The sequence below is a fragment of the Citrus sinensis genome, chromosome 5 (genome assembly GCF_022201045.2).
Source record: "Citrus sinensis cultivar Valencia sweet orange chromosome 5, DVS_A1.0, whole genome shotgun sequence".
Classification (NCBI taxonomy): Eukaryota; Viridiplantae; Streptophyta; class Magnoliopsida; order Sapindales; family Rutaceae; genus Citrus; species Citrus sinensis.
Window position 1 is genome coordinate 23,736,527 of NC_068560.1, and position 25,232 is coordinate 23,761,758.

The 25,232-nt window shown below is 32.6% G+C and overlaps 1 protein-coding gene and 2 long non-coding RNA genes across 9 annotated transcripts in view; 1 reads left to right on the forward strand and 2 right to left on the reverse strand.

Moving 5' to 3' along the window:
• Window positions 1-25,232, forward strand: part of LOC127902670 (uncharacterized) — a 122,976-nt gene that overhangs the window by 64,065 nt on the left and 33,679 nt on the right. The window lies entirely within an intron of this gene.
• Window positions 1,073-25,232, reverse strand: part of LOC102625791 (importin subunit alpha-1a-like) — a 170,404-nt gene continuing 146,244 nt past the window's right edge. For 2 of the 6 annotated variants that reach the window (XM_052442385.1, XM_052442382.1), the window contains exon 8: window positions 1,073-1,282. Coding sequence is in view for 4 of the 6 variants with exons in the window: in XM_052442387.1 (XP_052298347.1) it covers window positions 1,430-2,731; window positions 2,847-3,037 (1,493 nt within the window). In the remaining 2 variants the exon portion in view is untranslated. Of the gene's footprint in view, window positions 1,283-1,374; window positions 2,735-2,846; window positions 3,038-25,232 lie in introns of those variants that run through there. The other 4 variants (XM_052442387.1, XM_052442388.1, XM_052442386.1 and 1 more) reach the window with 4 other exon arrangements.
• LOC127902669 (uncharacterized) lies at window positions 22,095-23,779 on the reverse strand. The gene is made up of 2 exons (XR_008055096.1): window positions 22,715-23,779; window positions 22,095-22,608 (listed from the first exon to the last, which is right to left on the reverse strand). It is a non-coding gene; the product is annotated as an uncharacterized LOC127902669 (long non-coding RNA).

The following is a 25,232-nucleotide window of genomic DNA, read 5'->3' on the forward strand; positions in this document are numbered from 1 at the left end:
ATATGCTATAATATTTCTCTTCTTTTAATTTAAAAGTAAATCATGCATAATAACGGACTTGTAAAGAAATGAAATTTCCGGTAATTAACTGACAAAACAAAAAAAGATGGATTATGCGAAAGAAGTTAATATGGAGTAAGTCGAGCACTTGACAATGAAAGTAATTTACTCGAGGTTGAGTAAGGATAGTACGATACTTTCTCACGTTTTCTGAGGACATTCACGTGACATTGGACTATTGACTATAGTTTGAGAGAAGTCCAAGGATGTAAGTGATGATGATAGATTCAGAATTCTTTTGAAGAAAAATATTTTATATAAACTTAATTATATGGTATAAAATGATTGGCCTTAATAAAATTAAAAAAATAATAAAAATAATACACGCCTGGGTCATGCAATAATTTCAACCAACTAATTTACACGCAAAATTAAACTTTATGAGTACATTTATTTGCTAGAAGAAACTCTGCCAAATTTTCCGAAATGTGAAAGTGAACACTTTTAACAACGGCACAAAATGCCTGTGATAATGAAACAATGTGCCATCCTTAAACTAATATTATTAGAAACTATAAGTGAAAGTTTTCAGAAAACATGTGATAAGTTTTTCTCGGAATTTGTTTTCTCCTTTGTTTTGATTTACGCGAGAGATAGTTGTAAAGATTGTTTTGATAAGTTTTCAGAAAACATGTGACGAATCGTAGTAAAAAAATTATATATAATAATTGAATGAGATCCATGGTTCACAATTGCAAATTAAAGGTTGGTTTTATAATAAAAATCTTTTTGTGCATACCAAATTAGAAAAGATTATAAGTAAATTAAGATTTTCAAAATTTAACTAGTATTATATTACGTACATCAATATAATATAAATTTCTTATATATATATTTTACTCTGTAACCAATGCTTTCAAAAACTTTGTACTTGTATGTTTGAACAACTTTTTTCGCTTTCTATTTATATACGATATCATTTATGTTTACATAAATTTTCATATGTACCCAAATTAAGCATTAAATACACACAATGGTAAGACACATTAATTTATAGTATCAGACAATGATATTATATTGAATGTAATGCTTCAATGAATTTTATTACTATATACTAAAATACTCAACGATCTCCATTAAAAAAAAAAATGCATGATTAGAATGATTAAAGATCATTTGATGAGGAGTTTCATCATTAACTGTGTCGAAACACAGCAGCAATCCACAATACACTTAACACGAGAGGGGCACACAAGCATGCATGAATCTTCCACCATTAAACCTGAAATCACAAATAAAAGAAACAAGATGAGTGTTGTTTTACGGTCTGAAAGCCGATTCCAAATAATAATAATAATAGTAATAGTAATAGACCTTTGTTAATAATTACTACTAGTTGTCTCTGCCTTTTGCATCTTCCTCCTTTGTATTATCGTCCTCTTCCAATCACACGGCTAGACCAGTATGTCTCGAGAATCTCTACTGCCTTCTCAGAGATCCCGTTGTCGTCATGACTTCGTAGATTTTCAATCTTTTCTAATCCCTCAGCCTCCTCAACCAACTGGGCATATTGATTAAAATCTCCAACGGCGGTACCCGTATTCATTTCAGCTACCCCGACCTTCAAAATGTCCTCTAATCCTTCTAAGCAAACAGTGACGATCTTTGGATCAGCGCATAGAAGCAGATCACACAATGGTTTTACACACCCCTTTCTCACAAGGTGCTTGATTTGCTCATGAGTGCCAAACTTGGTGGCATTTGAAATTGCCCAAGCGGCCTCCTTCTTTGCATCAAATTCAGCATTTTGAAGTAGATTGACAATGGGACCAATTAAGCCGGAATCAATTACCGCCTGAATCTGCTCCCCGTTTCCAGCTGTAATATTTGAAATAGTCCGGCATGCATCCTTCTTAAGGCTCTCTTCATGATCATGGATCAACAGGCCCAAAAAGTATGGCAGTGGATCACAGTTAATTATATACTGAGTCTGGAAATCATCTCCCATCACAATATTTCCAACAGTCCGCAGGGCAGGGGCAAGCACTGAGGATGATGGATGGCCAAGGAGCTCAACAAGTCGTGGACAGACACCTGCCTCGATCACAGCTTGAATTTTGTCATTCGTACCATCAGAAAGATAGGAGAGTGTCCAACAGGCGTCACTCAACACCTCTTCATCATCTAAATGAATAAGCTGTGCAAGTGCCGGAAGAGCTGCCCTTACCTGATCAAATGGTGGTCCTGGCTTGCCCTTGCATAAATTATACAATGTCCTTGCGGCAATTCTCAGCATTGAAAGCTTGGCATGCTCATTTAGCTCTGCCAGCAATGGAATCAAAGCTCCTTCACTAAGCACAAGATCACGGCATCCAGATGAGTCACCAGCAACATTTCCCAATGCCCAAACAGCCTGCTCGCGGACATCATCACTTGGGGAAGCAAGCAGCTTCACAAATATTGGAACGGCACCGTGGTCAATCACCACCTTAATGTTCTCTGAAGTTCCAGAAGCAATGTTTGAAAGAGCCCAAGCAGCCTCATACTGAAGTTGCGGATAGTCTTCCCTCATAAGAAACTCAACAAAGCGCTGGACAACGCCAGATTGTATGACTTTATCAATTTGTGGACTCCTCGCAATCGAAAGCAGTTTGCTGAACTGAGTAGTTGCTTCCAGCTGTAGGCCGCTGTCATCTGACCAAACCCCAGCAACCATCCCGGGTAAACTCGCCTACTTATTTTAGGAGCAGGAGCAAGAGGAGGAAATTAAGTTAGGGATTTGGAGTGAGAGTGAAAGTGGAGAAAAAGCAAGAGAGGGAAAAAGCTGATTGTTGAGAAATATATACCTTTCGTATGGTTGTGTTAAGGTCGTCCTTCCAAGCCCAACATGCTTTACCCCGCCCCTGCACTTTGTGTAATTTGGGTGTACTTAATTTTCCTTCAGAGAAAATCTTCATATCGGGGCAATCATCCACCACTAATCTTTCCAAAGATGGGAACTTGAAAGCACAATTGCCAGAGCAGAAGCTTGTTAGTCCTTGTAAGCCTAAAAGCTTCAACTTCTTCAATTCTCTGAAAGTAATAACCTCATCTTTTGCTACAACATCATCCACCAGTACTATTTCTGTTATCCTATCGCATGATTGTATCTCCATATATCTAAGTCGCACCAGAGTCTTTGCAATTGAGGATGTTAATACGATTTTCAATCGTTTACAACACGATACCACCAGATTTGTAAGATTCTGAAAGGATGTCGACGGTGGCACTAGATCGACCAAATGGTCACACCACTTTACATGTAGAATAACCAAGTTGTTCGTAACAGAGGACTCCTGTATCAAAATGTGCTCCAGATGATAACAATCATTTGCTTCTCTCACGTTAACCCCCATCCCATTTTCAACCTTCTCTTTCGGCAACCAAGTATAAGATCCTCCTCCTATTTGCAGGACTTTCATTGTGTGAAGTCTCTGGAGGAAGTCACCAAGTGATAAAATAGTCCGCTCATCAACCAACTCCATGTAAAGATATTTTAGTTTGCAAAGCAAGTCTTCAGAAAATAGATATTTATTTGTTCCTATGTACTTTGCATCAACTTTCAACTCTTCCAACATAGGGAATACCTGGGAGATCGATCAGAACCCAAAAAAGAAAAAAAATAAATACAAGATGAATCAGTTGATGAGAATTATAAGTTACCACTAATTTATAAAATATATTTTATTCAATAAATCTTAAGCGTTAAAAAAATTAGTAATAATAGTACGCCTAACATCTAGAATAATTATGAATGAATACTATGCACTAATCTGTAAGAGAGTTACGTTGCTGACAATTTGAGTTTTAGTAAGAAACCAAGCGATGAAGGCAAAGGCAATATAACTCTAAACTCTATGATATAAACTCTCACAGTACATACATAAGAATTGAAAAATTGATTATAAAATTCTTGTACGTACCCTTTCCGTGAAGATACTAGTAGTTCTTTTGTATCTCATCATGAATTCAGGACAATGGAATATCCTTAATTCTTTCAAGGATGGAAATTCAAGAATATCAAGATCTCCAGTGCAGAAGCTTGTGAACTTTTTAAGATCATACATCTTCAGATATTGCAACTGGGGAAACGTTACAATATTATTCTTCATTTCTTCTTGGTTGTCCACGACTATTAACTCTTCCAGGACAGGACATACACTTATATCAATGCGTTGGAGTCGAACAAAGCTACTAACGGTAGAAGATGAAAATAGACATCTTAAATTCATACAGCCGAACAGGGTCAAGTGCGTTAAATTCTGAATACCACAAGACTTGACTGTAACTTGGTTCAGCCAAATCCTCTCAACATTTATTGAACCCAACGTCAACTTCTCTAACTCTGGTAATCGAACCTGCTCGATCAAAAAATCAACTCGTTAATTACAAGCAACAATGATTTCTGTTGATGGACAAATCAATAAAATTACTCTTTCTCTGTTTATAGTTCTTTTCAGTTTTTCATACAAACAACCGTTAATCAAGTTTTCCAAATTATTCCTTACTAAATGTATAGATTTAGAGGGCGGCTAATATAATTCATATTGCAAATATTCTTTGATTGTAACGAATTTTGTAATATTAAATTTTGTTTGATTCGCAATAGGACCTACCATCCAGCGCGAGCAGTTCTCGGGGATTTAACTACTGGCACCTCGATTATATAAAAATTTGGAATATTTTCAAAGGAAATCAAATAATTCCCCCTTGCAAATAGTAATTATCATTAATTGCCGCGGGTTCACATATAATTCTAAGAAATTAGGCGAGAAGAGTCTCATCAACAATCAATCAGCAGATATCACGTTTGGCAGATCATCATGATTTCCTCAGATGCTAGAGAATCAACGTGATTTCCGCTCATGCAGGAGTGGACACATTATCTTAGAGCATCCCTCACTGAGATCTTTTAAAAAATTTATATTATAAAGTGAACAACATATTTAGTATAGATTTAGACGGCGGCTAGTATAATTTATATGTATTCTAATGACGTATATTAAAGAAAATGACTAACCATAATTTCAATCAACTTATTAGTCTATATATATATATATATATATATATATATATATAAAATATTCAGTGATTACAACATATTTAGTATTCCATAACATGATGTTTATAATAATAATTATTATTAATTCACTTATTGTGTCAAGAACCTTTTCTTTCTCTAAGAATGAATTTGTTACACCCTACTATACTACGGATGAAAAATTTAGAATCATTGTGAAATGTGATTATTAATCACTCTTTGCCATATTTGCTACCAAACAAGAATGCAACAAAGAAAAAAAAAACAAAAATTATAGAGAATTAATAAGACCATTGACTTATCAATAACTAACCTTCTCAGCGAAAAGTGTATTAGAAATTTGGACATTGTCCTCCAAAATGATTTCATGTGACCGCAAATCATTTGTTGATTCCTCCTGTCTCTGCTAACATTGCAGGTGTATTGATTTTAGAGTGTAAGCTTAATTGTGAGCACAACCTTAATGCATAGATACAAGATCTTTAAAAATTAGTACAATAAACTTAGCACTAAATCTAAATTTGATATTTTGGATTCCATGATTAAGATTTTTTTTAAATGAAAATTTAATAGGGTTAATTTAAAAATAAAAATTAAATATGAAAAATTAGACTTGCAATTATGGATTTAATTTTGATAAATAATGAATGTTCTCTTAATATTTTTTTTAAAAGGTAAAAGAGCGTGCAAAGCCCAAATTCATTTTTTTAGTCCCTTACTCTCCCATGATTCAAACTTGGGTGGTTGTGGGAGGACTGAAAATATATAAGACCGTTAACTTCACTTTTTTTTTCTTTTTTTTTTTTTGTTGAGAGAAAAGAGAAGAAGGATATTACAAAGCATGAAGCTCGTGCAATATAAGGACAATTATGGTTTTTTCTTTAAATTAAAATGGTAAGATTTTGAAGCTAAAAGATTAAAATATTAATTAAATTGCAACCATTAAAGATTTTTTTTTTCAAATGGTTGCTTTGAAAATGAGAATAATATAATATTTGAAGACTTTTCAAAATTAATTACTGTGATAGATGCACTAGAAATTTCTAGCTTTAGTCTAATGTATAAATTGACAAAACGATATTAGAATTCCAGGTGAAAAGAACCCTCTCATACCATTTTCTTAAATTAGGAATGATCATACCTCTGACTCTGCCGGACTGAGGGTGAGGTCTGAACCCCACATCTCGAGACGCTTGAGATGGGAAGAGCCCACATTACGAAAATAATCGACATCTTGCTCTTGCAATCCACGTAATTCAAGGTCTTCAATTCTCTGCAGTTGCACGATCAGCGAATCCTTCAAGCAAATGTTGTTATTTAGCTGGAGACTGAATTCACGATACCAAATGCCGGTGCTCTCCCAATAGCCAACATCTCCAATGCGTATGATGTACCTTTCCAGCTTCTCCAAGAGCAGGCCTCTGGGCAGAGTGCTGACGTCATAGACGTGTAATTTCAAAGAGGTCAAGTTGGGCAAATGCTTCAACTCCTCAAGGCTTGCATTCTTAACCCCTTCTTCCACCTCCACCTCCCATTTATCAAAGCTTTCACCTATATATAGTTCTTCTAAACGGGATAATTTTGACAGTATATTTGGTGGAATAACTTCTAGTTCCTCACAATCTCTCAAATCAAGCAACTTTAGCCAAGTCAATTCACCTACTTCTGTTGGCATCTGCTTAATATCGGAGCCTCTTAAGCAAAGGATTTCTAGATTCTTCTTCAAGTCTACTACAAAACTTATATCAGGCAAGCTGCAGCGACACAAACTCAGTGTTCGAAGGTTTGACAGGAGACCAAGTGATGAAGGCAGTACCATGTCAGTCAAGTTTACAACTCTGACCTCGATCATGCTCTTGAAAAAGTTGTCTGGAATTGTTACTCGTGAAGATTCCCAAGGATCATTACTTAGAAAAAGAAGTTCGAGTTGAGGACATTCCAGTACTTCAGGAAGCAAATTAGGCTTGATATCATGTAAGACGATTGAAGTGCAATGCTTTATTGCACTTCCGTCTGACCATTCCCTGCAACCATCAACCTGCTCATTTGTAGCAGTAAACACATTTCGTTCAGTAGATGCAATTGATACGGCGACATCGCGAACTACATCATGCATAGAAAACAACTCTTTCTCCTGGCTTATATGGTCAAGCAACATACAAGAAGCTTTGAGTGTGCGCACCAATGTATGTACTCGATTTCGTGCTACTTCAATCTTATTCACACCTTGAAATAAACCCAATCCCATACCACACATTAACAAGTCATCAATAGATGATATGGCTGTATATCCTATTAGCAAAAAGATGTTCTTGAGATCATCCCTTCCTAGTTTATTGTAGCTCAACTCGATAGCTTTAAATGCGGCTGGCTGTACATCCTTAAAATTCGATGAAGAAGGCCTTCTTAGCTGTTCCAATGCATCCTTCCATTCACGTATGCTGTTGCTCCTTAATGCCCTTGCAACCGTCACAATGGAAACTGGTAGACCTGCACATTCCTCTGCCACATTCCTTGCCACCTCTTCCAATTCACTACCTTCAACATAATCACCTGCCATCTTCTTGAATAGACTCCAAGCTTCTTCTTCGTTTAAAACACCAACTGGGAAATTTGTTCGACAATCCATCTTCTCAGACAATACATTTAGACTTCTGGCCGTCAACAATACTTTACAACCATCTCCAAGAGGAATTCGGACATTCCCCAAATTAAGATTCTCCCAAATGTTGTCTAAAACTATCAGGATCTTCTTCACTTTTTTTATACCTTCACATAACCTGCCTGCCCTTCCTTCATCACTTTCCTCATGCAACTTCAGGCCTAATTTATCTGCAATTACTCCTTGAATCTTTCGTATGTCTTGATTCTGAGACACCTCAACAAAAACCACCTGATCAAAGAGTTTGTCACTCTTGACTTTCCTAGCAACTTCTTCGGCCAGCGTCGTCTTTCCGATTCCGCCCATTCCATAGATCCCAAGCATGTTGACATCGCGATCTTCTAGTGCACTGAGTATACTCATCAAAGTGGACATTCTTGATTCAAAGGGCTCATAGTCTTTGCTAGGGATAAGCCGAATATCCTCTGGAGCAGTACGGTAGGAAATTCTATCAAATCTTCGATCTTCTCGGACTTTGACAACAGCCTCCTTCTTCCTCTCTGCTTCCTTGCTAAGTCGACGGCGGGTCTTCAAATTAGGACACAACCCCTTGAAACAACGTTTAGTTGCAGCGGCTTCATCTTCTGTAAATTTATCTGCCTCTTCAATGACTTTGTTGGCCCCTTCAAGCCAACTCCTAACGTTCTCTTCAATTTCTTCCCCGTTTCGTTCAGCCTCATCAACCTGGTGCTCTGTACGCACCCTCTCAGACTTTAGTTTCTCAACTTCAGTCTTGAGATTCTGTAAGTTGCTCGTGTACTTACTCTCACGCAAATAGCTAATTTGGCGATATGCGGGAGGAGCCAAGCACTTCACAACTTCTACAACAATAGTAAGAATGAAATCAGCCATCTTCAGTCCTTTGTCCCTGTCTCTCGATCTCTCTTTTTCTGAATTTTTGAAAAACAATTGACTATTTAGGAAGCACACTGAGTGATTGAACACAAGTGACTACAACAAGATGGAACAAAATAAAAAGGAAAAAAATACAAAGAGTGGATGGAGAATATAACAGAGACAGCGGCACAGCTGGACACAACTAGATAGAGAACAGAGCAAAACCAAATAACAAGACTTAAGATTACAACAAACAGAGGCCAAGTATTGTTGAGATCAGAAGATGGAAAATTCAAAAGAGTTGATGGCAGATGCTGAATAACAGAACAATAATGAACGCAATAAACAGAAGCAAAGTGTGTTAGTGATCGACAGACGGAAGTAAGGAAAGCGGTTGTTGATTGAAAATGAATGAATGCAAAGAAAGACTGATGTTGAAAATTGATGTCAATAGCGAACATTATTTTTTTTATGAAACCTTATATTATATTATGTTTCCATATTTGTCCTATACGGAAGTAAGGAAACCTTAGTATAACAAATATTATATCCTATACTCTATTGCTACAAAATTACGAAACCTTATATTATATTATGTTTCCATATTTCTCCTTTATAGTGAAGACTCATACTTCTTCTCTAGTAAATGCTAAAGTATTGGCTTAAACTTTTTAACGAGCACAGTAGACCCTTAAGCTATATATACTATAATGTCCCTCTTCCCTCACAGATTAAACCAATCTATCTCAAAGTAAGTTTGCATCAAAGTAGTATCCTTACTAACTAATATAGGCTCGATCAATAGGGATGACAATAATTTTTTTTATCTACGAACATTATTTTTTCAAAATATTATATCTTTAAACTTAACTAAATATTTTTTAACCATATATGTATAGTTCAATTAAATAGTGGAGATTACAACAAAACAGATGCGAATTAGTAGTGATGTTGAGTTCAGAAGATTGAAGTTAAAAAAATTAAGGGTTTCTTGATCTAGAGAAATTTCAAAAGAGTGAAGCGTCTTCTAGATCAAGACGAAAATAAGGAAAAGGTAAGAGTGTATTTTCAAAGTGATTCTATTGAAAGATCTTTGAATATTGCTTTCGTTAAGAGCTGGATTTCACACTCTTGAGCCTTTGTCGTCCCAATCAACTATAAAGACACATTATTATTGAGTGTGAACATTCCGACTTATAGATCACCAAATTTTCAAACTTGTGATCTTCGTTGAATCTGCAATCCTTTTTGAAAAAAAAAAAAAAAAAAAGGAAAACTGCAAATAATGAAACAAAATTATGCTCCTTTAACAGTTGATAGAGTTACGCGGCTTGGACTTGCAAGTGTTGTCGGCATTTTCAAACTTGTAAGACCCTTCAACTTGCTTTCCAAGATAGCTATAATTAATAATGACAACAGTCTCCCTTACAGCGACTAGTGAGCAACTTGTTTCGTGAAATTAACGGCATCTTCTCTCACATTTTTTAAAAAATTGAATTATATAACCCACCAAAACTATAAAGAATTGTTAGTTTTTCTTCATTAAAATTAATATATTGCTCCTCATATTAAAAAATCAAAATTCAAAATAAAAATGATTGATACTGTTTATTTATTAAAATAAAAATGAAATATATGAAGCCTGCATATTTTTTAAATTAAAAAACAAGAACTTTATTTTCCATAGGGAGTGTTGGGAATCAAGTTCTCGTTATTTAAACTCTCAATTATATCTCACCGAAATTTCATAATTTTAATTTTTTCCTCAATTAAAATATTATTATAGTTATTATTCTTATTTTTGTAGTTGTTGTTGTTGATGATGATGATTATGATGATACAAGATAATAAAATTAATGATAATAATAATGATAATGATAATAATAATAATAATAATGATATGATAATGATGATAATAATTTGAAAAACAACAACAATAATAATCATTTATATTATTATTGTTAAAATTATTATTATTAGATAATTATTTTGAATAATAATAATCACAAGTCTATTCCGATTCCAGTTTATTCCGTTTCCAACCCATTCCGATTATCAATTAGAAAATGCACCATTACTGTTTTAATAATAACTAATAATTCTCTTGACATCATAATCGTAATTCTTATAGTATTATCCTTATTTTAAAATATACTTTTATTCATATTTATTATAAATTAATTTAATTAGATTAATGAAAATAAAATAAAAATTTAAGTACTAAAAAAGAGAAAATATATGTTTCGGTTTGAATAAAAAATTAATAATAATATATTTTTCTTATAATAAATATATATTTCATATTCTTAAGATAAATTATCAAGCAAATGATTCATTTACTCATTTTTTTCTTTAAATTTTTTTTTTTCAGAAGATTTTTGGATATTGAGTGTGAAGGGCTCAATTGATCGCTAATTTCGCAACAATTGCCTCTTTTTTTTCCCTCAATTGTTTTGAAAAATATCCAGACTCATTCAGTAAAGTATCCGAGGCCAAAGCGCCAAAAGATGGGACACCCACATGCGCTTCTAATTACAAAATCTAAAGTTAGGGTGTCCATAACTCACATTTAATATAATTTATAATTAGGTAAAATTCATTCATTGATCCATTAAATTTTATTATTCTATTACTTATTTTTATATTAAAAAATTAGTAATGTAGGAAAATTCTTAAAAGTTAATGAAAAAGGAAAAGGAAAAGAAAAAGAAAAAAGCGTGAATGCACGGTATTCATCTAGTTTCAAACATGTGGTTCAATCTGAATTCTCTTTTTTCAAAAGTAAATACAAAAGAAAATAAAAAGAAAAAAGAAATTAAACGAGACTAAAATATGTGGCCTGGGTCTTTTGGCATTTCTTTTACAGAGGTATAAAGGGCAGATATTTTGAAGTGAAAAGCAGAGCCTTTACTTTTGCTTGCCTTATCGTCTTTTAAATTAGAGTTATTATCCTTTTATTTTTAAGTAGCCAACTCATCCGCGTTATCTATTATTGAATCTAAAGATAAATGATTATAAATATATCTGAAGATTTTAAGTCAAAACTATAAATCAAAATAATCTTATCCATTAAGTTATTGTACAATAATAACCTTAGCATGACAAATATTAATTCTTCTCTAGTAAATGCTAAAGTACTGGCTTAAATTTTTTAACCAGCGCAGTAAACCCTTAAACTATATATGCTATAAATAATATCCCTTTTCCCTTACAAATTAAGCCAATCTGAATTCAGAGTGAGAGTTAGTACCATGAGTTTGCATCATTTGATTTCAAACGAGCATCAGTACTAACTAATATAGGCTCGATTGAATTGATCATACGAAGTATATTATCGATTGTAGGTATTGGCAATAAATTTTATATCCACAAAGATATTTTTCAAAATATCTTAAGATTTAACTTGGCATTTTTTAACCATATATGTATCGGTTGTTTGACCTATTTTAAATAGTGGAGATTACAACAGATGAACAGATGCGGATTGGTAGACTTGTTGAGTTCAGAAGATTGAAGTTAACAAAGGGTTCCTTGATCTAGAGAAAATTCGAAAGAGCGAAGGATGCGTTTTGTATTGTTTTTTAATTGGTGTTTTTTATGTTTGTTTTAGAGAAGGAAAATGATGTTTTTGATGTCAGATTTTTTAAATTAAAAATACGTTTGGTAGTTTATTTTCAATATGAAATGAAAAATAGTAAAAATACGTTTGGTTGTTTAACAGAAAATAAGAAAATCAATAAAAATTTATTTGGTATAATATTTTATAAAACACATTTTTTAACTATTGCTTATTCAATAATAGTATTTTTTAAATTGGTCTATTATTATTATTATTATTAATTTAATAAAATAAAATGCAAATGAACTAAACTACAACTTTTTTTTTCTTTCTGAATTAGTTTATTTGTGGACAATTCGAAATTACAATCCAAAAAATACTATAAAAATGTCAATATTTTGCATCCACATATAACTAATTATTTGCATGTCTATAACAATAACCACCAGTTAAAACACTAAAGAAGAAAAAAAATCATCATACTTGACACAAATAAATCATGGCACACTGCTTCCAAATTAATTTTTAATTATATTAATTTAATCTTTACTTTTAATCAAATAAAATAAATTTATAGTTATCACTTTATATAATTTATATAATTTAATTGTTAAAAGCCAGACATATATTATATAAATTATTTTTATCCATGGAAACATTTTTAGGGAGCTTACAAAGAGAGATGGGATTTTAGTAAAGAAAGAAAAAAATTAAATGAAATTTGTATGTGGGTCCCAAAGAAGACAAATCCTGACACACCTCCCTTATTTCAACCTGTTTTTGTCTAGTGTTCTCTTAAAGTTTGGAAAACGTCAAATTGGCGTTCTCCAACTTTTCTTTATAAATGTCAGAGAACGAAAACTTTCCGTTTTCTTTGTTTTTAATTTACTGACATAAGCCACTTCGGCCTTGGTCGAAGTGGTGGGCTGCTGTCCGTGTGAGGGTAGCGGTTCAAACTCTCATAAAAGTATTATAGAGGTTAAATATTTTTAATATTTAAAATTTTTTTTTATAAAATACAAGTAAAATATGAACATTTTTTCTTTGTGAGGAGTTATTTGTCTTACAAAATTTAATGTAATAATGTAAGTCTCAATTGTGTATATTTGATTTTGTGAGGAGTTATTTGTCTGGGTATGTACTTCACAGAATTCAATGTAATAATATAAGTCTCAATCATGTATATCTGATTGTAAATATCAATGTAATATATCTGTTATAATTACAGTTGTTGTAAATATCTGTGTAATACAGTAATCTGATGTCTAATCAGTATTCAAAAAAAAATTTACTGACATAAAACTGTCAACCAAACAATTTTTCTTAATTTTTATTCTTGAAAAACGAAAAATATTAAGTGAAAAACATTACCAAACACACCCGAAGTGTCTTCGAGATCAAAAGACGAAATAAGAAAAGGGTAAGATTATACTTTCAAAATGAATCTGTTGAGAGATATTTGAAGATTATTTTCATTAACAGTTGGATCCCACAATTGAGTCTTCGTCGTCTCAGTCAGTCAGCTATAAAGACAACTTAATTTTGAGTGTGAAAGAACACAATTGATCATCAAATTTTCAAACTTGTGATCCTTATTGAATCTGCATTCCCATTTGAAAAATAAAAAAAAGATTAACATTAATTTAACTTCATCTAGATTTTCCATTTGAATCTGCATCCACATTCCCTTGTTCTCTGGAAATGCACATAATCAAACAAAATTCTGCCCGCATTTTCAAACTCGTGACCCTTCAAGCTTTCTATGACAGCGTCTAGCTATGGTGCAACTGTGGTATCATACCATAACTGCACCTAACCATTGAATGTAGCTATGATGAGAGATCCAATAGTTAGGTAGTTGGATCTAATGACTAGGTGCAGTTGTGGTATGGTACCACAGTTGCATCATAGTTAAGTCCTCTATGACAGCTATAATGAATAATTACAACAGTGCTACCTAATAGTGTGCAACTTGTTTGATGAAATTAACAGGTTTGATGAAATTAACAGCTTTCTTTTCTCTCATGTATTTTTTAAAAATTGAATTATCAAAGTTTTTATTTCAAAATTAGTGCTATAGTTCATTAATTTTTCGAATTTTCCTTTTTCTTTCCACACAACAGATTGATTCGCCCTCCAAAAAATGTATTAGATTGTTTAATATTCTAACTTCAAGAAAATTATAATAAATTTTTAAAGAGATAGATAAAGAATGTTAGTCCCCCATCAACTCAAAATTAATATATTTCTAAATAAAGAATGTTAGTACCCCTACTCAAAATTAATATGTATCACTAACTCTTTATTATTTTTATAATAACTAATAACTTTCTTGACATAATAATTTTATAGTATTATCCTTATTTGTAAGTATATGTTTATTCATATTTATTATAAATTAATTAAATCATATCAATGAAAATTGAAAAAAAATTGAAGTACTAAAAAAAAAGTTTTGGTGTGAATAAAAAATTGAAAATAAAAATATTTTTCTTATATTTTTTGTTATTTTTAAAATTTGTTTCTTATAATAAATATATATTTTATATTCTCAAGATAAATTATTAAGTAAATAACTCATTTACTCACTTTATTAAGTAAATAACTCATTTACTCACTTTTCCTTCAAACTTTTGTTACTAGGAGGATTTTTAGATATGATGAAAATGGTAAGGTAGTAAGTAGTATATAATAATTTTAATAGAGAAAAAAAACAAATCTCTTATTTTAAAATATAAGGAGAAAAATAATTAATTTCAAGACATTGTCGAAGATATTTCAATATGAGGTGGACCACACCCTCGAGTCTTTGTCGTCTCGGTCGACTAAAAGGACAGAATACTGAGCGTGAGGACTCAACTGATTGTTAATTTCACAGCAATTACCTTTTTTTTCGCTAATTATTTCAAAACAGTAGGTAGCAATTACTCACATCAAAATATCTAGACTCACTCGGCAAAGAAGGGGAAATTTATAAAAATAGCCCAAAACCTTTTATAATTTATAAATTTGACCCTCCAAACTTTTTCCTATCAACATTAGCCAAAAAACCTCTCAAGTGTCGAAAATACCTCTCCCATTCTCACTAAGCTTCCTCTCTCTCTCTCTCTCTAACCAACGATTTCTCTCACAAGGTGGTCATTCATCGCCGGTGGCTTCCCGGAGCCCATCCTCGACAACCGACATCACCAAAATTTCGGTCAAGATCTGAAATTAAAGATTAGTTCAAAACCCCTAGATTTTGAAGCATGTTATATTTTCTATTCTTCTTTTATATTATGGTTTTGTTGTTGTTTTGGTGATGGTGAGTGAAGATTGAAGTGTTTGTAATGCTGATGACATGGTTGAAGTTGTTGGTGTGGTGCATGGGTGAAGATTGAAGTTGGCGTGGGCTTGGTGTCGGGAGGCATCACGCCTGTCACACATGATCCGAGCGACAGACACGCATGTCGCACCTCATTTGCGCAACAAGCGCCTGCATGTCGTGCACACTTGGTGCGACAGGCAGCCGGAGTTTGGGCGACAGGCTGCCTGGCGCACCAATTGTCGCACCAATTCACGACACCAAATGCCGGTGCTCTCCCAATAGCCATCATCTCCAATGCGTATGCTGTACCTTTCCAGCTTCTCCAAGAGCAGGCCTCTGGGCAGAATGCTGACGTCATAGACGTGTAATTCCAAAGAGGTCAAGTTGGGCAAATGCTTCAACTCCTCAAGGCTTGCATTCTTAACCCCTTCTTCCAGCTCCACCTCCACCTCCCAAGCAGCAAAGCGTTGACCTATATATAGTTCTTCTAAACGGGATAATTTTGACAGTATATTTGGTGGAATAAGTTTTAGTTCCCTACAACCTCTCAAATCAAGCAACTTTAGCCAACTCAATTCACCTACTTCTACCGGTAACTTCTCAATATCAGAACCTCTTAAGCAAAGGACTTCTAGTTTCTTCAAGTCTCCCACAACACTTATATCAAGCAAGCTGCAGCGACACAAACTCAGTGCTCGAAGGTTTGACAGGAGACCAAGTGATGAAGGCGGTGACCGTAGAAACATGCCAGTCAAGTTGACAACTCTGACCTGTATCATCCTCTCGAAAAAGTTGTTTGGAATTGTTAATGCTGAAAAAGCACTTAGAAAAAGAAGTTCGAGTTGAGGACATTCCAGTACTTCAGGAAGCAAATTAGGCTTGATATCATGTAAGACGATTGAAGTGCAATGCTTTATTGCACTTCCGTCTGACCATTCCCTGCAACCATCAACCTGCTCATTTGTAGCAGTAAACACATTTCGTTCAGTAGATGCAATTGATACGGCGACATCGCGAACTACATCATGCATAGAAAACAACTCTTTCTTCTGGCTTATATGGTCAAGCAACATACAAGAAGCTTTGAGTGTGCGCACCAATGTATGTACTCGATTTCGTGCTACTTCAATCTTATTCACACCTTGAAATAAACCCAATCCCATAACACACATTAACAAGTCATCAATAGATGCTATGGCTGTATATCCTATTAGCAAAAAGATGTTCTTGAGATCATCCCTTCCTAGTTTATTGTAGCTCAACTCGATAGCTTTAAATGCGGCTGGCTGTACATCCTTAAAATTCGATGAAGAAGGCCTTCTTAGCTGTTCCAATGCGTCCTTCCATTCACGTATGCCCTTGTTCCTTAATGCCCTTGCAACCGTCACAATGGAAACTGGTAGACCTGCACATTCCTCTACCACATTCCTTGCCACCTCTTCCAATTCACTACCTTCAACATAATCACCTGCCATCTTCTTAAATAGACTCCATGCTTCTTCTTCTTTTAAAAATCCAACTGGGAAATTTTTTCGAGACTCCATCTCTCCAGACAATACTTCTTCACTCCTTGCCGTGAACAGCACCTTACAACCCTTATGATCATCTCCGTGAGGAATTCCGACATCCAACAAATCAAGATTTTCCCAAATATTATCTAAGATTACAAGAATCCTCTCCTCTTTCTTCAGTCGATCATAGAGTATTCTTGCTCTACCCGATTCACTCTCCACATCAAATTTGAGACCTAGTTTATCCGCGATTTCTCCTTGAATCTTTCTTACGTCTCTACTCTCAGACACCTCAGAAAGAACCACCTGATCGAAAAGCTTGTCACTCTCTGCTTTTCTAGCAACTTTTTTAGCTAGCGTCGTCTTTCCGATTCCGCCCATTCCATAAATCAAAAGCATGTTGACATTGGGATTTTTTAATGCATCCATTATTTCATTCAGAATGGACGCTCTTGATTCAAAGGCCTCGTAGTCTTTGTTAGGGATAAGCCGAATATCCTCTGGAGCAGTACGGTAGGAAATTCGATCAAATCTTCTAGCGTCCAGGACTTTGACAACAGCCTCCTTCTGCCTCTCTGCTTCCTTGCTAAGTCGACGGTGGGTCTTCAAATTAGGACATAACTCCTTGAAACAACGCTTATTTGCAGCGGCTTCATCTTCTGTAAATTTATCTGCCTCTTCAATGACTTTGTTGGCCGCTTCAAGCCAACTCCTAACGTTCTCTTCAATTTCTTCCCCGTTTCGTTCAGCCTCATCAACCTGCCTCAACAATGAATCCCTCTCAGACTTCAGATTGTCAACTTCTGCCTTGAGATTCTGTAAGTTGGTCGTGTACTTACTCTCACGCAAATAGCTAATTTCGCGATATGCTGGAGGAGCCAAGCACTTCACAACTTCTACAACAATAGTAAGAATGATTTCAGCCATCTTCAGTCCTTTGTCCTTGTCTCTCTATCTCTCTTTTTCTGAATTTTTGAAAAACAATTGACTATTTAGGAAGCACACTGAGTGATTGAACACAAGTGACCACAACAAGATGGAACAAAATAAAAAAGAAAAAAATAGAAAGAGTGGATGGAGAATAAAACAGAGACAGCGGCACAGCTGGACACAACCAGATAGAGAACAGAGCAAAACCAAAGAATAAGACTTCAGATTACAACAAACAGAGGCCAAGTATTATTGTTGAGATCAGAAGATGGAAAATTCAAAATAGTTGATGGCAGAAGCTGAATAACAAGACAACAATGAGCGATATAAACAGAAGCAAAGTGTGTTTGTGATCGACAGACGGAAGTAAGGAAAGCGGTTGTTGATTGAAAATGAATGAATGCAAAGAAAGACTGATGTTGAAAATTGATGTCAATAGCGCAGGAATAATTGAACTTTCGCTAAATTATTGTTTGTGGCCTTCTTTTACTTTTTATTTGTGGATATATATACTTGGGAGAATAAAATTCAAGAGCAAAGGTTCAAGTGTTAGCATATAGAAATCCAACGGTGGATATATATAATTGGAGAATAAAATTCAAGAGCAAACGGAGTGCTGGGCTGCAGTTTCTTAAGGAGATTTATATATCATCCTCAAAAATAAATATTTTAAGGTAGGTATTTAGACTATTTCATCATAAAATAAGTGTAATTAATTTTCATAAATATTTGATATCAATATATATTTTTTTTTAATTACTGATGACCTTTGAATACACAATACATATTACTAATTCAAAAAATAAATTGTGATTATTTGTTAATGTATATGATTACTTGTGATGGTAAACAAGGTAGATATGGTATATTTTGAAGTAGAAAAAAAAAACAAAAGAAAAAACAGAGCTTTTACCATTGCTTGCCTTATCATCTTTTAAATTAGAGTTATTATTCTTTTATTTTTCAAGTTGCCAACTCATCCGCATTTTCTTTTATTGAATTTGAAGATCAATGATTATAAATTTGTGTGAAAATTTTAAGTCAAAGTTTTAAATTAAAATAATCTTTAAGTTGTTGAGAAATAATAACTTATTTTAACAAATATTATATCCTATACTTTATTGTTACAAAATTGCGAAACCTTATATTTTATTATGTTTGTATATTTCTTCTTTGTAGTGAAGACTCATACTTTTTCTCTAGCAAATGCTAAAGTATTGGCTTAAACTTCATAATCAACACAGTAGACCCTTAAGCTATGTATACTAAAATGTCCTTCTTCCCTCACAGATTAAATCAATCTGATCTCCGAGTGAGTTGATACCATGGCTTAGCATCATTCGTTATCAAAGGAGCATCATTACTAACTAATATAGGCTCGATCAATAGGCATGATAATAATTTTTTTTTTTATCTACAAACACTATTTTTCAAAATATTATGTTTTAAGAATTAACTAAATATTTTTTAACCATATATGTATAGTTTGTTTGATCTCTTTTAAATAGTGGAGATTATAACAAAGTATATGCGAATTAGTAGTGATGTTGAGTTCAGAAGATTGAAGTTAAGAAAATTAAGGGTTTCTTGATCTAGAGAAATTAAGGAAAGGGTAAGGGTGTATTTTCAAAGTAAATTATTGAGGGATCTTTGAAGATTACTTCCGTCAAGAGCTGGGTCCCACAAGTGCCCTACAGTAGTGTCAAGACAAATTATTATTGAGTGTAAACAGACTAATTGATCACCAAATTTTCAAACTTGTGATCCTCATTGAATCTCCATTGCCCTTTGAAAAAGGAAAAAAGGAAAAAAGTGCAAATAATATAACAAAATTCTGTTCCTTAACAGCAAGTAATGAAAAAAGTGCAAATAATGGCACCTTCCGACTTGTAAGACCCTTCAACTTGCTTTCCAAGACGGCTATAATTAATCGTGACAACGTTACTCCCATCTCTCACATTTTTAAAAAAAGTTGTATTATATAACCCACCAAAACTATAAAGAGGTTGTTAGTCTTCCCTTATTAAAATTAATAAATTACTCTTTGTATTAAGAAATTTAAATTTATAATGAGAATGATTGATGGTGTTTATTTAATAATAAAAATAAAAAATATATGAAACCTATATATTTTTGGAATTAAAAAATAAGAATTTAATTTCTTATGGACAGTGTTGGAAATCAAGTTCTCATTTCTTAAACTTCCAATTTTACTTCACGAAAATTTTATAAGTTTATTTTTATCCTTAATTAAAATATTATTATATTATTATTATTATGGTTATTATTCTTATTTTTGTAGTAGTTGTTGATGATGATGATAATACATGATAATAAAATTATTAATAATAATAATTAAAATAAAAACTATAATTTTAACAACAACAATAATAATCATTAATATTATTGTTGTTGTTCTTCTGCTTATTATTATTACTATCCTATTATATTATTATTATTATTATTATTATTATTATTATTATTAAATAATTATTTTGAATAATAATAATCACAATTATTATAACAAACAACGACAATAATCAACTAAGGTCATTTTAATAACTTCTAACAATTCATTTCTTATTTCAAGACAAAGTAAACATGTTAATAACAATACAAGTCATTTATTTTTCATTTTTAGTCTATTTCAATTTCAGTTGATTCTGATTCCAGCAAATTCCAATTACTGATTAGAAAATGCATTGTTACTACTTTAATAATAACTAATGATTCTCCTCACATCATAATCATAATTCTTATAGTATTATCCTTATTTTAAAATACATTTTTATACGTATTTATTATAAATTAATTAAATTATATCAATGAAAATTAAATAAAAAATTTAAGTAATAAAAATGAGAAAATATTTGTTTCGATGTGAATAAAAAATTAATAATAAGATATTTTTCTTATATATTTTTAATATTTTTATTATAATAAATATATTTTTTTATATTCTCAAATAAATTATCAAGTAAATAATTCATTAACTCATTTTTTTATTTTTTTTATTAAGAAGATTTTTGGATATTGACCGTGAAGTAGGGATGACAAAAATTTCCACGGAAACGGGTACCCGGGAATTTTCCCCATTCAGGGAGGGTATGGAGATAATTTTATACCCAATTTCTTTTTCGGAGAAGGGACGAAGAAATTTTTTTATCCAATTTTTTATTCAAGGAGAGAACGGGGATGAGGTGGAATCCCTATTTTAATTTTAATTTTTTAAAATTACTAGTAAATAAATTATAAAATTTGAATTATAAATGAACAGTATTCATATAAGTTTCAAACATGCGGTTCAATCTGAATTCGTTTTTTTCAAAGGTAAATACAAAAGAAAATATAAAGAAAAAAAATTAAATGAGACAAACATCTGTGGCGTGGGTCATTTATATCTTTTGCCATTTCTTTTGTAGAGATATTGTGAAGTGAAAAAGCATTGCCTTTACTATTGCTTGCCTTATCATCTTTAAAATTAAAGTTATTATTCTTTTATTTTTAAGTTGCCAACTCATCCGCGTTCTCTATTATTGAATTTAAAGATCAATGATTTAGGTCAATAAATATTTTGTTAACTATCAAAGTTTTTATTTCAAAATTACTGCTAGAATTCATTAATTTTTTAATTTTTCCTTTTTCTTTTCACACAATAGATTGATTTGCCCTCTAAAAAAAATGTATTAGATTGTTTAATATTGTAATGAAAATTATAAGGTAGTAAGTAATATATATAATAACTTTAATAGGAAAAATTAAAAAAAATCTCTTATTTTAAAATATAAAGAGAAAAATAATTAATTTCCAGACATTTTAGAAGATATTTCAATACGGGTGGACCACACCCTCAACTCTTTATCGTCTCAATCAACTAAAAATGACAGAATATTGAGTGTGAAATGCTCAACTAGGGGTGGGCGCGGTTCGGTTCGATTTGATTTTTTACTAAATTTTTCATAATCGTTCGATTACGATTATTTTAAAATCATAATCGCGATTAATCAAATTACCAAAATAATCAAATGCTCGATTAATTGAGATAATTCGATTCGATTATTTCGATTATGGGCCTATTAGGCCTATTTTGGGTTTTTTTAAATTTAAATCCTTTTTTAAATTGTTAATTCTTTTTTATTGTTTTTAAAACATATTTGCAAATGGGTGAACAACTATTAAACCTTTTATCTTTCTTAATATATTCTCGGTTCAGAAAAATGAAAGGCCTCTAGCCCTACTCAAAACTTGCACGCCAATAGTGCTTTGTTGGCATGTCAATGTTGCAATTACACGGTTTACACCAAATAAGACCACTAAAATTATCAAGTCAGCATATGCAAAATAATACCAGAAGTTTCCAGGCTAAATTCGAACAATCTACTAATTTTAGTTAACCAAACAAGACACCAATGACCAATTCTTTTACGAACTAAGCTGCATAAATTTTTAGCAAGTGCTTTAGATGACTGGTGCAGCCAAAACTTCCAAGCAGGACCTCAACTAAGGTTCGACAGAAAGAAGGATGCCTCAATTTGTGCAAGATCCCTTTACCAAAACATACCTCAATTTGTGCAAGAAAGAAAGATGCATTGATTGACACTCAAGCAGTCAAGCTCAACAACAGCAACACAATATTCACAAAATCTCTTCCAATAATGCTCCAAAATGATTCCTCTTCTCATCTCATGGCTGCACGACTCGATTGGTTGTTCGCGACATCAACTAATACCAGAAATTCACAGAACAGTTCAGCATAAAATGGCACAGAAATTACCAGAAAGGCAGAAATTCACAAACCCGATAACTGAGACCCAGAAAAGAGACTCACCGTAGAGTGGCTGCAGTTGGATTCACTTCACTAACGGATTTGAATCTGACCGTAAAGAAGCAAATCTAACGGTCGCGAATAACTAGATCGTTTTGGTTTGGACGATTATTTTGAGTTCAGTTCCAGTTCCAGCTTGCAGCGGCGGTGACGAGCTTGCAGCGGTGGTGACGAGCTTGCAGCGGCGGCGACGAGCAGAGGGGACAGAAGAAGACAGAAGTGTGGCTGAAGGTCACGACTCGAGCCTGTGGCTGAAGCCTGAAGGTCACGACTCACGAGTTCGATTTTTGCTTTTGGCTGAAGGTCACGACGAGTAGCGGCCAGCGGGAACCGAAGAAGTCACGACGAGCAGCGAGCCAGCGACCGGCCAGCGGGGGAATCGAAGAAGACAGAACTCAGAACTCAGAAGTTTAGATTTAGATTTTGGCTTTTAGCTTTAGCTTTCAAAAATCAAAACAATCGGTTTATTTGAGATTTCGATTCGGTTTTCGGTTTTTTTTTTAAACCGAAAATCGAACCGATTAGTTTTACTATTTTTTTATATTACTATTTCGATTTTTTAGAAGTAAAAAAACCACATAAAAATCGAATCGAACCGATCGGTTCGGTTCGATTTTTAATTAATCAGCTTTTTTTGCCCACCCTTACACTCAACTGACTGTTAATTTCACAACAATTGCCTTTTTCTTTCTTTTTTTATTTTTCCTAATTATTTTGAAATGACAGGTAGCAATTGCTTACATCAAAACATCCAAACGCACTCGGCAAAGTATCCGAGGCCAAACCGCCGAAAGAAAAAGAAAAAGAAAAAGTATAAATGAACGGTATTCACCTCATTTTCAAACATCTAATTTAATGTAAATTTCTTTTTACCAAAAGTAAATGCAAAAGAAAAAAATTCAATGAGCCTTTAATTATCAGGTTAATGCTAAATTACATGCATGTAACTTATAAATTTCTCATATAAATAATGAATGGTGTAGGTCTATTTACTATTTATATGAGAAGATTATAAGTTATGTAGCTTAGAGAGATCCTAATCATCGTATTCCAAAAGGAATATGCAAAATGAACGGTATTTGTTTTTGTTTTTTGTTTTTTCTTGGTTTGGTCAAACACGTGCGGACCCCAGCTTGACAAGCGGTTCTATTACTACTTGTATTATTTACATGACGCGTGTCATGCGATGGCGATTGAAAAGTGATACAAAACTCTGACGGAAGTGATACGATGCTCTAATGATCACCGAATGACAATTAGGGAGATGGGAATGGGTACCCCCCCTGCCGGTTTGTGATTGCCTAATCTGCCCTCATAAGAAATTTAAATTATTAAACTTGCCTGCAACCTGTAGGTTTTTATTTCTTTAGAAAAATCTATCTACTGTAAGTTTTAAAAATTACCAAACACACCCATAATCAGTAGTGATTTTTTATGAATTTTCTCATTTAAAACCATAAATATAAAAAAAAATACTTTTAATTATGCACAAAAACTTAAATTATTAATTCAAACTATAAATATATAATAATAGCCTAAAAAATCTGTAAACAATATTCAATTCTAATTTTATTAATGTAAATAAGAAATTAAAATTTTAACATTAAAAAAGACAAAAAATATATTAATCTAACACAAAATATTTCTATTATAGGCAAATCATCATCACTAATATCAATACCTTATTTTATTTTTTAATCAATATACAAGTATTATCAATAATATCAACAAGTTGATTTTATATAATTATTGTTAAGGCGAAACAAACAAAATCAATTAAAGTAAAATAAAATATTAGTAATAAAAATTATAAAATTTCTACTTATTAAAAACTTGTTGTATATTGGTTGCAGTGGGATAAGCTAGGCTTAGGAATTATAAACTTTAACTTAAATATATTATGATCAAATTTTTTTAATGTAATTTTTGTGATTAAAATAAAACAATATAAATAATTAAAATAAGGAATGCAGATTGGTGGATACTCGCGCTGGTATCCAGTGGATTTTTTCTCAATACCAAACCTACCGGCAACCCGCAGTTGATTTAAGTTTGAAATACCAAACTCGCCCACAACCTGCAAAATTACCCGTACCGAACGAGTTTTTGCCGGTGGGTTTGGGCGGGTTTGTGGGTAATTTTATCATCCCTAAATTAACAACAAAAATAAAAATATATTGTTAATTTTTTACTTAACATTGAAATATCATATAATTTTATGGTTATTTTCTTGCCATTATGCCAGATTCTTCTAATCAATTAATACATTAAATTTTTTGTATAATCATAATGTTAGAACCAATTTAATTTTATTTCTACAAAAAAAAGTGATCGCTTAATAAAGGTATAATTGTAAAAATTATTATTTTGACTTACTTGTTCTTAGTGCAAGTGATATAAAGTAAAATGTATGATAATTAATTAATGAATTATGTCAAATACAATGTACAAACAATGATAAAAGAGATAGATATAATTGCAAAAAATTAAGACATATATTTATGCGAGATTATACAAAGTT